The sequence below is a fragment of the Macrobrachium rosenbergii genome, chromosome 15 (assembly GCF_040412425.1).
Source record: "Macrobrachium rosenbergii isolate ZJJX-2024 chromosome 15, ASM4041242v1, whole genome shotgun sequence".
Lineage (NCBI taxonomy): Eukaryota > Metazoa > Arthropoda > Malacostraca > Decapoda > Palaemonidae > Macrobrachium > Macrobrachium rosenbergii.
This window is the reverse complement of record NC_089755.1, coordinates 16020929-16038138: the sequence shown is the minus strand read 5'-3', so window position 1 is coordinate 16038138 and position 17210 is coordinate 16020929. Positions and strand designations below refer to the sequence as shown.

The window sequence follows — 17210 nt, the reverse complement described above, 5'->3', positions numbered from 1 at the left end:
TTTTACTTTGAACATGCCACACTAATCTGCCAAGTATTGCAGTTTTTGGCAGCTCCAAAAGGTCCAGTCCTAAGAATAGATATACCTTGAACTTTGTCATTATGAGAAGGATTTCTGATCCTTAACTATTTCAAAATGCGGAACACTTTTTAGTCAGGATCTCTGGATCACATTTCTCATCTAGCTCTTGCCAATTCTGATTCTCCCTTTCCTACTACACTGCCACCCCTAATCTTACACACTCGCCTACATTATCTGTGTGTCGGGTTTCTAAGATTCTTGCTTAGTTGAAGGCCCCAGGGTCTGTGATGTTCTGTGTGTTCCAAATGGAATTTACTTATAAAATGGATTCTACTTTAAACCATTAAATTGTTTATGTCACTGAAAATACAGGTCTGGCTTGAATCTTTCAAATTAACATTTAGTTATGTTATCTTCTAACAGTGTAAAGTATCAAAAACTTTTCACAGCTCTAACTTTCTCAAACACCCTGAATCCAATTCTTAATATCGAGACCACCAGTGTAGTACTTGCAAGACAATATCCACTGTGGATATCGTATTATGTCGATGCATCATATCCTCTGTAAGAGTTGGAGTTGGAAAGTCTATTCCTATTACCCCTGATACCCCTGAGGCCTTTTACAGCTAATGGCTTTATTTAATGCTTCTATTCATCTATTTTCCATCCATTGTTGATGATGGCACAATAACAGCTTCCCCTTCTTTGTTTTAAGGGACATTCTTTAGGGTTGTGTCTGTCATTTTCATCCTTGACGTATTTCAGTACAATCTCTTTTCTAACTATGACCAATGATCCAGCTGCAACTTCTTGCCTTCCTCCTTTGTCTACCCTCAATCTCTAATCAATCATCGGAAATTCATCACAACAAAGCTATTCTAGACCTCAGTAGGAAAGAATAGTAATAATTGCACTTCAAAAAACTGTACCAGAATCGTAGCAAGCTTTGGGGTTAATCATTCTCACATGATTCCGATCAACGATAATTGTTGCAGAAGACAACCAATGGAGTAGGAATCTTACAGAGACATTTCCTTCCTACCCAGCCATCAGAAACAGCAACGTAGCCAGGATGTAAGGGCAGGCTTGTAGACACCTGCTTCTGTTAGTGGTTTCTGTGAAAGAAATAACACAGGTGATTAGATATTAAATACTGTCAAAAATACACGTAGTAGGTAATACTGCCCTAAAATGGAAGACTGCAGTATCTGCAAAAGTACAAAACTGAGAAAAATGGTAGATATTCCCTTGTATTTACTACTGATTTTGCAGATACAGCAAATGGGACCCCTAAATACTCGTGGAAAGCATTGAAGAACCATTCTGAAACTGCAGTAACTTATGTATTAATGTTTCACAAGCCCAATAGGTGGTATATCTCAATTTCGAAAATTTTTGCAGATACTGCAGTTTTCCATTTTAGGGCAGTATTTTTCTCCTTCGAATATATACATAAAGAAAATCTTAAAATTTTCAAAGTAATTCATATCCAACTACACAAACATGGTCGCTTAGTGTGGTAAGGCCTGTTGTGGACTTTTGAACTCTTCAAACCAACAGAAACCTAATTTGAAATGCGAGCGACTTAAGTACTCTGCAATTACCTTTAAAATAACATTACAGGTACTCTGCAATTGCCTTTAAAATAACATTACGCAGGACAAATATTAATAACAGGGATTTTCATGCATAAAGGGATTACGCCCCGCTAATCATGTAATTTTACATAATCGTCTTATGCAGCGTGACTAATATTGGGTCACCCGGGCGTTTAGCCCACTCGCATTAGCTTTATAATTTGTTTTCATTTATTCAATCATTCGTTTCTGTTTTTCGGCTTTGTGATTTTGCTTTTTGTTATAGAAAAGAAAAAATGCTATCACACAGATATAACTGCTTAAATTGATGATGTTGACATTTATATATTATATATATATATATCTGTATCGATATATATATTAGCAAATATAAGATATAAATATCTGTGGAATACTGAATAACATTTGACAGGTTTAGTTCATCAAAGATATATATTAAAGTCACTGAATGCTTGAATGGTTTGTCTATTATAGTGATTAGATCAAGTTAAAATTAATTGAATAACAGCAACTGGGTTTATGGAAGAAACTTTGATGATATACTTTACTCATCTCTTAGTAACATGACAAATGGTATTTGTATCTTGCAAACGAGAAGGAATGATATTTGCAACTTAAAAATATATTATCGATATACGCCTGACAGATTGATCAGTTGATTATCAGTACAGACATCATCATATTAGGAGAAGGTGAAAGCGATATGTGACTAATCAAGATAAGGTTCTTTGTGAATTATGTTCCAGTACTTATCCAGCTTAAGTTGGTGTGAAAGTTCTTGCAAACTTGGGCACTAAGCTTGATCAATTTGGTTTGTATTCCTTACCATCCGATGTACTGCTTTCAATTGCTACTTTGATTGCGGTTTTTCAATTCTTAATTTTAGAATCATTCTTTCGATGTTCAGTTTTGTTCAAATATGATATTTGGACGTTTGAACAGCATTTTGATTGTATATGGATCACTTTAATTTTGCAGTTAAATCCTTAGTTTGTAACATATAGAAGTTTCCCACAATATATCAGGATGAAAATATGTTATAAACCTGCAAGTGCAATGATATGCGACAGTCAGATTTTATCAAATATAAATTTAAAAATATCCTTTTTTTCTAAGACCATGGATTTTACCGAAGGAAAATATATTCCAAATATTAAAAATAATACCATCATACTAAAAACTGAAATAAAGTTTTTGCTAGATCACTGCTAAATTTGTATCTTATGTAGCAAACAATATTTTTATGAAACCCAATAAAATTAGTATAATCATGAATATATATATATGATATATATATATATATATTCTTGCAATGTATGTATATATACATATATAAACCAGTTATATAGTATATATAATATATATATATAATAATAAAATATATTTATATATATATATATATATATATATATATATAAGTCTATAAAACTAGTAAAAGTAAAATGTGAATTGAGTTATAAAAATGAAAACAATATATAAAAGTTTGTCCCAGACCTAGAAAGTCATTTATATAAAACGGAAGTGTTAAAACTATTATATTTTAAATCAAACCTGGTATCAAAACATGTCAAGATATTTGAGCTTGTAAACTTGACCATTTATTCGACAATTATAGTTATTCACAAATGTCCCAGAGAAGAACCTCATCACACATACAAGATAAAATTTTAAATTGAACCCAGTGATCCTTATAAAACTTATAATCATGAAGGAAAGCAGACGAAAATTTTTAGAAGTTGATGTAAAATCTACCCACTGCTCTTTCCATTTTTCAGGAAAATGAAAATATTTATTTCATTTCCTGGTTGTCGTAATTTCAATTCCATTGAAGGTACGCATCCCACGTTTTACCACTCTATCTTATTCAAAGGAAAACATGTGGGTCAATTGCCACAAAAACTCTTTATATATTTTAAATATAAAATTTTTTTCTAAATTCAAAGATTGTTCACCTTTAAATCAGGAAATAGATTATTACTTGAAAATTTTCACTTAAATGTATTATTAATCAGTTAAATTTGAATCAGAAATGAATTTACATTTAATCAAGTGAAAGAAGGAATTTATTTTGGTCAGCAAGATTTTTCTCACATACGAAACAAAATAAGTTTTAAATAAATCAATTTATAAAAAATGGATATTCTCAGAAATATGTGGCTCTCAAACTTTTAAAGATTAAATATCAAAAATAATTTTAAACTCAATTCAGTTTTTATGGAATTGGCTTAAAAAAATTCTTCCTTTAAACCACTAAATTGTTCATATAAAGAAAATTTAAAAAAATGAAAAGGTATCTTTACAAATTAACATTTCCTCACATTTTTCTTATAACAATAATTATTTTACAATAAGAAACTATCAGACTTCTAACTTTCAAGCACTGTTACACACACTTAATAAGATACATCCAAGATGACAAATTTAGAAGGAAAAATCCAAGGATATGAGTACCATTGAAATCCAAAATATCAATTACATTAAAAGTTATTGGAATTGTAATCCTGAGAAAAAATTCCCTTACCCTGATAGAGAGAGAGCCTTTTTACATTTAGAGGCAATTTAATGCTTCGAAATTCATTGCAATTTTCCATCAACATTTTGATCTCTGATGTGTCGACTCCACTCTGTAACAGCTTCTCTTCTTTGTTATAATGGGTTTCCACATTCTTTTGGGATTGTCCCAATTTGGAATCAGAACTGACACAGTTTTGAAATTGTAAACAAATTCTCTTTCTAACAACGAACAATCAGATCCAGCTGCAACGCTTTGCCATCCTCCTTTGTCTACCCTCAATCTTTTCAATCATCGGAAATTCATTACAATAAAGCTATTCTAGACCTCAGTAGGAAAGACCACAAGTCACAATTGCACTTCAAAAAACTTACTAGAATCGTAGAAAGCTTTAGGTTAATCAATATGATGCTGAACGATAATTATTGTAGAAGACAACCAACGGATTAGGAATCTTACAGAGACATTTCCTTCCTACCCAGCCATCAGAAACAGCAATATATAGGATGTATATTTTATAGACACCTATTATATATAGTGGCTTCTATAAAGAAATAACACAGGTGATTAGATATTAAATACTGTCAAAAATACATAGTAGGTAATACTGCCCTATAAATGAAGACTGCAAAAGTACAAAACTGAGAAAATGAGATAGCAGTACTACTGATTTTTAGATATTGCAAATATCGGACCCCTAAATACTTCTATGTGGAAAGCATTGAAGAATCATTCTGAAACTAAGTAAAATGATTAATGAATACAAGACCCAATAGGTGGTATATCTCAAAATTGATAAATTTTACATATACTGCAGTTTTCTGCAATTTTATGGGTAGTATTTTTGGTTCTGAGTATATACATAAAGAAAATGGATTAAAGTTTTTCAAAGTAATTCATATCCAGATTTACACAAATATGGTCCTTTTGTTTTTTAGGGCCTGTTGGACACTTTGAACATCTCAAACCAACAGAAACATGTTTTTGATTTTGCGAGCTAAACTTAAGTATTTCTGCATTTGGTCTTAAAATAACATTACAGCTCGATAAATATTATAACAGGATTTTATCTTTAGGGATTACGCCCCGCTAATCTGGTATGTAATTTTCATAATGTTTACTATATAGCGTGACTTTATATTGATCACCTGGCCCGACGATTTAGTCCGCTCGCATTAGCTTTATAATTTGCTTTCATTTATTCATAGTAATTCGATTCTGTCGGGTTTGTGGTCAGGCATTTTTGTTTTGATAATGCTATCACACAGATATAATATATATATATATATATATATATATATATATATATATATATATATATATATATATATATATATATATATATATATATATATATATATATATATATATATATATATATATATATATATATATATATATATATATATATATATATATATATATATATATATATATATATATATATATATATATGTGTCTGTAGTATATTATATATATATATATATTATATATATATATATAAACATATATAGACATATATATATATGTATATATATATGCCCAGTTATATCCTTGATGCTGGTATAGAATATATATATATGGTATAATATATATATATATATATATTATATGGGGTATATATATGTATAGGCAGGGCAGGATGTATGAGACAGCTACTGAAAGTCCGTGTCTGTAGTCATCAGAGCGTCAGTTATAGGACGGGATGCAGATTGTCCAGGCCTGAATGATCAAATATAAGAAATCACTCTGCAATCTGCAAAACGCAGATTGATATGAGAAACTTTGAAGTAATAGCCTCAGCCCAACACGAGGACGAGCTTACGACTTTAGAGTCAATTTTCATTAAAGCAATTATTCCCTCGTCAAATGCCCAGACGTCTTCCACACCTTTGTTTATTTTGTAATTTCTCTGCTGTTCTGTTTCCTTTCGACCAGTTTTAACTTTTTATGTTTAGTCACTTTTTAGCCATGTACTGGCTAAGTTTGTTTTAAGATATTTTAAGAAATGTATTTTTATTTTTTCTTTTTTTTATTTTTATCTTTTTATTAATTTTATGTAGTGAAAATGCAATGGATTATTTTATTAAATAAAATGATGTTGTGTGCTTTCCATTCTGTATTAATATAGCCTTGAAAATGCAATGGATTATTATAAATATATGTATATATATAATAAAAGCTGTATATATTGTTATATTATATAAAATATATCTCCATCTGCTATATCAATGTCTATATATATATATATATAGGGGAAAAATATTATTAAAATATATATATATATATATATATATATATATATATATATATATATATATATATATATATATATATATATATATATATATATATATATATATTCTCACATAAAAGACAGCAAAATGTATGAATTTTATGCCTTTCTACAAGTTTGTTGGATGGCAACTCTACAATTTTGCCATGCAACCCACATAGCAAGGCATAAAACTGACATATTTTGTTACTCTTCATGTGAGAGAACATAAACATAAAGGGGATTCACAAAATATTTACTTGAGAAAGGAATAATTTAGTGCCAGTAGCAAACAAGGTTACATATTTGTGACATCATTCTTAGGTGATCCTGACGAAACAACGTGACTTAGAGAAGCAAAGACGACCTATTGTGTACCTATTGTATAACTTTTGATGAGAGAGAACCATATTGTAAAATGGAAGAAGTATCTGCAAAAATACAAAACTGAGAAAAATGGTAGATACTCCCTTGCCTTCCTGCTGATTTTGCAGATACTGAAATGGGACCCCTAAATACTCGTGGAAAGCATTGAAGAATCATTCTGAAACTGCCTTAACTTGTGTATTAGTGTTTCACGAGCCCAATAGGTGGCATATCTCAATTTCAAAAATTTTGCAGATACTGCAGTTTTCCATTTTAGGGCAGCATAGGTCAGGAGGTGTGGAGAACCAAAAATTTTCCGCTTGTAGCAAACTAAATTTGGTAAAAAAAAAAAAAAAAATTACAGATTTTTAAACTGATCACAGGGTCAAATTTCATGATACTCGACAGTCTCTTTAATCAAATGCAAAAAGCAAGTGGGAACCAGTATCTTATGTCTGGCCTCTGCCTGGCCAGCAGTGCCTCAGTAATGTATTCGAATCATAAATACAATAAACCCGCCGGATAACGCATCCCAAATTCGCACAGCCTGCGATGCTTCATTTATTCCATTTACAACGCAAATTGCACGAGTAACACGAGCACTTTCGACGGAACGAGTACTTTCAACTTAGTGTACCTTCCGCCAGTGTACCTTCCGCAGTGCCATGGCAAATGCCAAGACGTAAATTCAGATAATGAAGCAAATTCGTCATATATTTGTAATGCTGTTTATGTTTTGTTAACAGACATTAATAATCATGTTCAATTCACAGCAATATATGTAGACAAAGTAAAGTGTAATAAAACGTTTACATATTAAGCTAATTACTACCTGCTTTTTTAATATGCAATGAAGATGAGTAGAAATAAATGTCAGTTACTTTTAATTACATGAGTGTCAGGGGTTCCTGTGGGCACCAGAAGAGTTAGAAGACCTAGACCTACTTGGATGAGAACTGTGAGATGATAGGCAGGAGATGAGTGGAGATTTGTAAAAGTGAAAGCACAGGAAAGATATGCAAGGCAGAATTTCTCAGCTTGCCCTTTTCATAGTATTGGATGAAATGATGATGAGTGATTAATGGTGGAAGAATGGAAGCTACTGAATGCAGGATACCTGCAAAGGATCTGAAAACGCAGGTATCCAAGGAGGGAAAATTTGGGATACATTGCGTGGCTGTTGAGCTAATTACTATTTATGGAAGTGATCAAAACAAAACTGTTTTATTACTGTTCAGTCATGTGGAGAGACTAAATAACAAAATGTTGGGTAAAGTCTGTACAGTTTCAAAGTTTTATTGGTCAGAAGAAGGGGTCTGAAAAGGTTTTGGGTGGATGGGGAGGCAGAGGTACTAGAATGAAGGGGCCTTAGAATGCATGTAAGATACTGTAGAGCTGTGTGTGTCTGTAAGAAGGGATCGATGTACTGCTGATGAACATTCTGGGTAGATATATGAAGCAAATGAAGTTGTGTTTTTCTGCACAGTGTCTCACGCTTGATTTCCCCATAAGGGGTAGTGCCATCAGTGCACCTCATGTGATGCACTGTAGGCATTACTTAAGGTTCTTTGCTACATTCCTTCGACCCCCTAGCTGCAACCTCTTTCATTCCTTTTTCTGTATCTCTGTTCATATTCTCTTTCTTCCATCTGACTTTCCACCTTCTCCTAACAATTGATTCATAGTCCAACTGCAAAAGGTTTTCCTCCTGTTACGCCTTTAAAACCTTCTTACTGTCAGTTTCCTGTCAGTGCTGAATGACCTCATAGGTCCCAGTCCTTGGCCTTTGGCCTAAATTCTATATTCCAATTCCAATTCCTCGTGCTTGATTCAACAGTTAACTGATGAACATAACAGCAAGAAATTTTGTTTCATCTGTGCCAGGAAAAGTAGCCTGTGTAGTGTAGTCAACAAACAGTTAATGAATGAGAAAAATATCACAGGAAGGGGAGAGAGAGAGTTTGACCTACCTCTGTAAACATCAGGAGTCAGATTGATGATGAGGGGAGCCGAGAGGTTGACTGTGTCGTCGTCGTACGTCGTGTGGGATCTGGAAGACGTCGGTGCTCCTCCTAGGCTGTTGTACAGATGGGTCATCAGTGTCGTCGTGTAAACACCTATGGTCGTGATCGTCGACGACGTGGGTGGCGGAGCGATGGTTGTAGTGATTTCTGAAGGTGAGAAGAAGTTTCTTACTTAGAATTACCCTTCCTCACACCATGGAGTGCTCAGTAATATTCTTACAGGATCCCAAGGCAACACAGTGAAGACTCAGAACGGCCTAAGCTGTTATTCCCAGACTACTGTATGAGCTGAGTGCAAGAGAATTTCTTCTATTACACAAGCACACACTAGAGTCGCTCTTAGGGTATAAAATGCCAGTCTTTAACAAAGGGTTTTGGAAATTATTATCAAGTCCAAAGTTCCTTAGAAGTTCAGCTGTGTCTTACTATGTAGGTTAACTTTCTCATTGCTTGGTCTCACAACCACGTACTCTGCATGCTAATAGAAATGATAATTCCAGTGTATGTATGTATGTATGTATGTATGTATGTATGTATGTATGTATGTATGTATGTATGTATATATATATATATATATATATATATATATATATATATATATATATATATATATATATATATATATATGTGTGTGTGTGTGTGTGTGTGTGTGTGTGTGTGTGTGTGTGTGTGTGTGTGTGTATTAGGCTTTATTGTACCCCAGTGGGTCTAAGCAGAGGGGCATTCTAATTTCAAGATAAAAAGTTTTGTCAATATGTTTCTTTTTTCTTCTGTCGCCTGATTTTGTCGTCAATATCATTGACATCAGGACAACAGTTTAACATTTTAAATAAATCAGTTAATCGCTGGATTAAATCAAGCTAAAGGATAGAAGAAAAGCAATAGCACAATCAAACATCGGAAGGAAGAACTGCTTAAAAATCCACAAGACAGCGAACGTCAGCCTTAGAAGACAGAATGTCATACAAGGAGAAAGAAAGTCCTAACCTCTTAAAGTTGTGGTGTAGGAGCCTTGACCTTCCTTGTTTCTTATCGAGCAAGTGTAGCGCCCGAAATCCCCTGGAGTAAGTTTTCTAATCTGCAAAGTCATATTATGCCTGGGAAAGAAGTAACATTACGTGGAAAATTAATGAACTGGGTTCCAGTGATATGAATTCAAATGGGAGCAACAAGCCTAAAGTAAATAAAAAAATGAAGAGACGGTAATTTTAATGTACAAGTATACATATTTCATCATTAAAGCGTTTTCCTTAACAGAGACTGGCTCTAGAGAATAAACATTGTAACGGTTTTTGCCACATTCATACTTTAACATACACAATGTTTGGTTGGTAGGTAAATTTATCATCACGGATATGAAAAATCAGTAGCCGGGTACATTCGGATACTAAGAAGGCCTGTGTGTAAAGCTTTCATAACAGAAGCCAATCCATTAACCTTAACAGAAGGCTCATCAGCAGTACATCAAACCCCAACACACACTGCACCATACACTCTCACTTCTTAGATCTTAAAACCCTTCCTGTCCAGTAATTCTGCCAATTCACCCACCAGCACTTTTTGGGCCTTAGAAATCGTCTCCAACTCCCATCTAATATTATACACTCTCGTCAATAACTTATCACCATCTAATATTATACACTCTCTTCAGTAACTTATCATCCTCCATTTTTGCACATGACTGAATTAGCTCAAAACAATCTAATCCATCTTTTCACCAACACTAACCTTTTAATTAAAGCTCCTTTGTATCGCCATATGTCTCACCCTATCAATTTTAATTAAGCTAAATGTGTTAATACATAAACTATTCATCTCAACAGCTTTTAGTCTTTCCTTCATTTGTCCCCATAGGGGGTGGCGCCATCAGTACACCTCATGTGGTGCACTGTAGGCATTATTTAAGGTTCTTTGCAGCGTCCCTTCAACCCCTAGCTGCAACCCCTTTCACTACATTTACTGTACCTCCGTTCATATTCTCTTTCTTCCATCTTACTTTCCACCCTCTCCTAACAATTGATTCATAGTGCAACTGCAAAAGGTTTTCCTCCCATTACACCTTTCAGACCTTCTTACTGTCAATTTCCGTTTCAGCGCTGAATAACCTCAAAGGTCCCAGCGCTTGGCCTTTGGCCTAAATTTCATATTCCATTCCATTCCATTTCTTCATTTGTACTCAACATACAGTACACACTTGAATTCTGCAAAGGAAAATTGCTCTGTAATCTCTTCAAGTCCAACATTGGCTTGTGCAGTCTCTTCCCAAGCCTCAGGGTGCGTCCACGCTACAGTAGGCTACTTAACTCACACACATCACAAAAGTGGGAATACAAGTTAACAGCTTATTGGAAGTCTGACCAGTGCTTCATGTGATTATCCAGCATTGGTCAGAGAATTGTTCTCCACTTACAGTAGTTGACTTTTTCAACCTGAATGTGATATGCGATAAGATGCTGACATATGTTTATGACTGTAGTGTGGATGCACCCTTAGCATATGCTCTGCTACCTTCTTTGCTGATCCTATGCTTTAACTCCTCTATTCTCTCACCTACTGTTTCCATTCTTTATCTATCCATATTAGCATTCATTGCCCCATCTTCCTGATATTCACTCATATTTACTAGCAACTTTCTCATCGTACTTACATTTTGCAGCTCACTAGTTTCAGCAGTTTTTCTTCAATGACCTTAATCAGTATTGTACCTCAAGAGCATGTTTACCTTTCACACAATGTTCCACCTTCACCTCTTGTTCTTTCTTTGACTTCTAGCATCACTCCCTGTGTGAACATATTAAACTGCCATGGAGACAAATACTTGGTCTCAGACACACTTTATGCCAAACCAGACATTCTCCTGTGAATATATTTAAACTGTATTGCTTCTGTCATAAAATGGTATCTCAAGACTGTAAAATACTATACAATCCTATTTATCAACTCTATCACTAGTTTTTTTGTAGGTTATGCCAAACAGACACTTTCTTTTATATCATGACTGTTTCTTAGTAAACAAATGATTCACACAAACTCTTCCCTTTATCAGACATTAGAATGTTCAAAATCTATCATTATAACCATTAATTCCTGTAACTGGAGATATTATGTAATGTTTATCAGCCGAATATAACTAACACTACAATGTGCAGTAAATGCTTCTCAGGAAGTTAATGAAAACTTTTAAGGTGGATGTCCATCCTGTATAGTATTGGTGAAGTATTCTTCCGTGAGACGTCGTAGTCCCAAATGATTCTCCAGGATCCACATGACATTAGGAGCTGGGAAAGCCGCGTAGAGACAAGTCAGGCTCATTTGCCCAAGATGGGCCCAGATTTGGCTGCCAGGGCCCCTGACCTTAAACACACGTTCAAGACGACTCTTTTGCTCTTTTGGATAGCCATTGTTTGCACATGCAAATGTATCCCCAGCGGTCTGGTGGTTTATGTTCCAGTATAGCTTTCTTTTTCCCAGCTTTGAACTCAGGGAAGTTGGAATTGTAAAATTGCTTTTAGTAACAATTGTGGGTAACAGTGAAAAGAAGTTGCACATGCTATTTACACGAGTCCTGGCCTACTTGAAAGCAGATCAAAGATATAATTCAACAGGGATGCATCCTAACTCTTAACCTATACAAGGACACCGTTGCCTGTCTTGGCCAAGGTGGGGCTAACACTCCACCCCATGTCTGGACACTCCACCCCAAAAATGTTAACATAAAACTTACGTGTACAGAACCATTCATATGTCCATATATATATGTAACTGGAGATATTGATGTGTATAACATATTATATATTCGAATATAACTAACACTCAGTCCCAGTAAATGATTCTCATAGGATAATGACATTTCGACATAAGTATATTAGTGGATGTCCATCCTGCCTAGCTACCATTGGTAAGGCTTTTCTTCCGTGAAATGTCAGTCTCGATCGGCTGCCCTGCCAAATGTATCCTGGTACAAATCAGAACTCAGGTGTTTGGTTAAATGATATTCTTGATATATGATAAATATAGTATTTCCAAGGTAACGAATTGATCATTACAGACGTTACATTGTCAGGCTCACTGTAATATGGCTGCATGCAAAGTTTAAATGGCCCAGATTTGGCTACAAACAGTTCGGGCACTGACCTTAGGTCCGAAGTTACACGTTCAAGACTCAGCGGTCTAAGACTTGATGGCGGATTTCTTGCTTGCTTGTTATGCAAATGTATCTTCTTGAATGTAACAGTCGGTCTTTATTATTTCTCTGGTTTACTGATTGTGTTCCAGTGAGATATCTTCAACACATCTTTAATCATCTTTTCTCCCAAAACCCAGCTTTGAACTGAACTTTTGACAGGGAATTTAAAGCAAATGTAATAATTGTATTTTAGTAACAATGATTGTACATGGTAACAGCTGCAAAACGGATTGGCCCAAAGAAGTTGCATAAAAATTTGCTATGAGTCCTATGGGTTAAGTCCTGATTGAGGTCTTGACTACTTGAAAGCTTATTAACAAAAAATTTAAAAGAGATATAATTCAACAGCAGATCAACCAGAAATATAACATAACTGTATCAAAATATATTAGGGTTATATCAAATCTTGACTGCCAGGTGGGGCTTTCTGAACTTCTGGTTGTTAATTGAAAAAGTGTGATGATTCACTACATAATCTAATAATAAAGTCAATAAAAAATGCCCAGTAACATATAAAAAGTATTAAACTCTGGAATGTGACTGTCATTCAATTCTGATTAACATGGTGTAAATTATATATATATATTATATATATAGGTATATATATATATAATATATATATATATATATATATATATATATATATATATATATATATATATATATATATATTATATATATATACTAAAATATACTATGCATAATATGATGATATTATATATATAATATATATATTATATAATGAACATGATTTATATAAATGTATGAATATGTAAACAATGATTCAGCGAATGGGAATATGAAGACCCTATAAAAAGGCAAATGCTGAAACAAAACAACCACCCATTGAGGCCTCTGTGCATGCTAGGCCTTTGACACAGTCTGCTAGTAAAGGACTATGTGTTGAAAGGCCTATAAATATATTTTATTTACACATTAAACCTTCATATATATTTATATATATTTATATATATAATATATATATATATATATATTTATATATATATATATATATATATATATATATATATATATATATATATATATATATATATATATATATATATATATATATATATATATATATATATATATAATTTGTATATGTATTTGGGTGTATATAAATAGCACCATAGTGCCAAGTAAAAAATTAAGTCTGTACATGAAATTTGCTGTACTATTTTTCATCATCTAAACTTGAGAAGTCTGTTTGATTGTTACCTAAATATTTGCAACAGACCATTATTATTCCGATCTGATTAGCTTGTACCTACCTTCACCCTTAAAGAATTCTTTGTTTTTATTTTACCAACAAAACTTGACAAATATCAATACTAGTATACTACAGATGTCTTAAACGTCCCAGGTCACACTCCTAGTAATAAAGATGGGAAAAATGATTCCTTCCATGTAATTGGCCTGTATCAAAACTTTCCACGGGCCTTTGCAAAAGTTTTAATTAAGTTCTCTACACGACCCTAGAGCCGACGAAATGAACAGGAAGTTTCCGTCTGTGATGCAAATTATATATGCATTGAGGGCTACAGTTTCAGTTATCAAAGTTACAACTTTTCTAACTAAGGGTATAATTAGGTTTCTTTTCTTTAGCACTGCTTAATTCAAAACCTAATTGATGATGTCCCAGCTGTAACACTATCTTAGGATAGAATAGAATAGAAAACAGAATTTAGGCCAAAGGCCAAGCTCTGGGACCTATGAGGTCATTCAGCTCTGAAAGGGAAATTGTGAGTAGCAAGGTTTGAAGTGTAACAGGAGGAAAAGTATACCTTAGTTTAACCAGACCACTGAGCTGATTAACAGCTCTCCTAGGGCTGGCCCGAAGGATTAGATTTATTTTACGAAACCTTTGCAGTTGCAAATATGAAACATTTGTTAGGAGAATCAGAAGGTGGAAAGTAAGATGGAAGAATGAGAATATGAAAGGAGGTATAGTGAAAGGAATGAAAGGAGTTGCAGCTAGGGGCCTTGGAAGGGACGCTGCAAAGAACCTGAAGCTTTGGCACTGTCTGTTATGCTTTCTGCTCATAAAGAATCAAAGTGGGCCAACTTGCTATACTAATAGTGGCTTTTAATACTCTGAAAGGCTATAAATAGGCCTATTTCTGTGGTATTCACTGAACCCTCGACTTGCAAATAGTATTAAGAAGCCTTGTAGGAGGGACCCCGTAGGTGGGGTGGTGCCTTCATTGCACCTCACGTTGAGCACTGCAGGCATTACATGAGAGTCTTGGCAGCTTCGGCCCCTAGCTGCAACGTCTTTCAATCCTCTTACTGTACATCTGTTCATATTCTTTTTCTTCCTTCTGACTATCCACCCTCTCTAACAATTATTTTATAGTACAACTGCGAGGTTTTCTTCCTGTTACGCCTTTCAAACCTTTCTACTCTCAACTTTCCTTTCAGCGCTGAATAGCTTCATAGGTCCCAGCACTTGGCCTTTGGTTCAAATTATCTATTCTTTTCTATTCTGTTCTTGAAGGAGGAGACGCAGAGGGAAAACGAAGTAATATAAAAGCTCCTCGCATCTATTTTGATGTTTGAATAGCCTCTTAGAACTGAATTGAATTGAATTTAATTGAATATAGAATTTAGGCCAAAGGCCAAGCACTGGGACCTATGAAGTTATTCAGCGCTGAAACGGAAATTGAGAGTAAAAAAATGTCTGAAAGGTGTAACAGGAGAAAAACTTTTGCAGTTCCACTATGAATCAATCGTTAGGAGAGGGTGGAAAGTAAGATGGAAGAAAGAGAATGTGAAAGGAGGTACAGTAAAAGGAACGAAAGGGGTTGCAGGTAGAGGCCTTGGTTGAAGGGACGCTGCAAAAATTTGTAATGCCTACAGTGCACCGCATGAGGTGCACTGACATTTACTACCCTCCTACATCATTTGGGAATAAATATCATTTGTCAATATAAATTACTTCATGTCAACAGTTTTCGTAACTGGGCTCGTTTTGGAAATACTTGTTTTATATTGTTTGTTCAATATACTTTGTCATATGTAATTCCCTTTATCAAATTATCATCCAACAAAAATTTAAAATACTTTTTTTGTAAATACTGATTGCATAATTAATGTCAATCATATTTATATCTTTCTTTATGATCATTTCTTATACTTTATCATTTGTCATATAACTTTATATTTGTCAATTTTTCCTCTATAACTTTATTAACTTTTACATTTGTCAATAAAATTTTGTCAATTTTGTCAATAGATTTATCATCATTTGTCAATATATGGATAATTTTCATTTTGGTCATCAATCGTCATTTTTTAAGAACAGCGGAAATCGAACGCCCATTGAGGTCATTTTGTCAAAAATAGATTTATCATCTCCGAATTTGAACTCTTTTATTACCAGAAAATAAATATATATTTATTGATCATTGAACTGAATATAGAATTTTGTCATCATTTGCACTGATATAGGTTATTAGCGCTGAAACGGAAATTGACAGTATAACAGGTATCATCATAGGAATCAATATGCTTTGAATCAATTGTTGTGAGGAAAGTAAGATATGAAAGGAGGTACAGTTATCATCATTTGTCAATATATAATGAGGTGCATATTTACGAGGGAAATATCAATATACTTATTATCATTTTCAATGACGTTTTGGAAAACCTGTTTGTTTATTGTTCCAGGCTAAATATGTAATAAATCAATTTATCATCCAACAGAAGATTTAAAATATTTCCAGTTATGTAAATATTCGATTGCATAATTAAAGTCCTCAGCCCCATTCTTTATGAGTTTATTCATTGCAAAAATATTCATTTTCCTCTCCCTTTGGTTGCACAACGACAATATGGAATAAAATTATGTCATTTCAAAAGATGGGTGGGAGTATGGATAACACTAGTGGCTGACGTTACTTTGGACTTATTATCAACTAAAATAGATCTATGGGGCTTGGTGTGAGCAGCAATAGATTTTATATGGATATATATATATATTATATATATATATATATATATATATATATATATATATATATATATATATATATATATATATGTATATATATATATATATATATATATATATATATATATATATATATATATATATATATATATATATATATATATATATATATATATATATATATATATATATATATATATATATATATATATATATATATATATATATTTTTTATATATATATATTATATATATATATATATATATAAACTAT

The 17210-nt window shown here is 33.2% G+C and overlaps 1 protein-coding gene across 1 annotated transcript in view; it reads right to left on the bottom strand.

The window, feature by feature from the left end:
* LOC136846377 (uncharacterized) overlaps positions 1–9890 on the bottom strand; it is a 10048-nt gene extending 158 nt beyond the window's left edge. The window contains exons 1-3 of the mRNA XM_067117175.1: positions 9784–9890; positions 8743–8943; positions 1–1136 (exon numbers count right to left, since the gene is read on the bottom strand). The exon at positions 1–1136 is cut by the window's left edge and continues 158 nt beyond it. Coding sequence (XP_066973276.1) covers positions 1060–1136; positions 8743–8943; positions 9784–9886 — 381 coding nt within the window. The 5' untranslated portion in view covers positions 9887–9890 and the 3' untranslated portion in view covers positions 1–1059. The remainder of the gene's footprint in view (positions 1137–8742; positions 8944–9783) is intronic.
* Positions 9891–17210: the final 7320 nt, after the last annotated feature.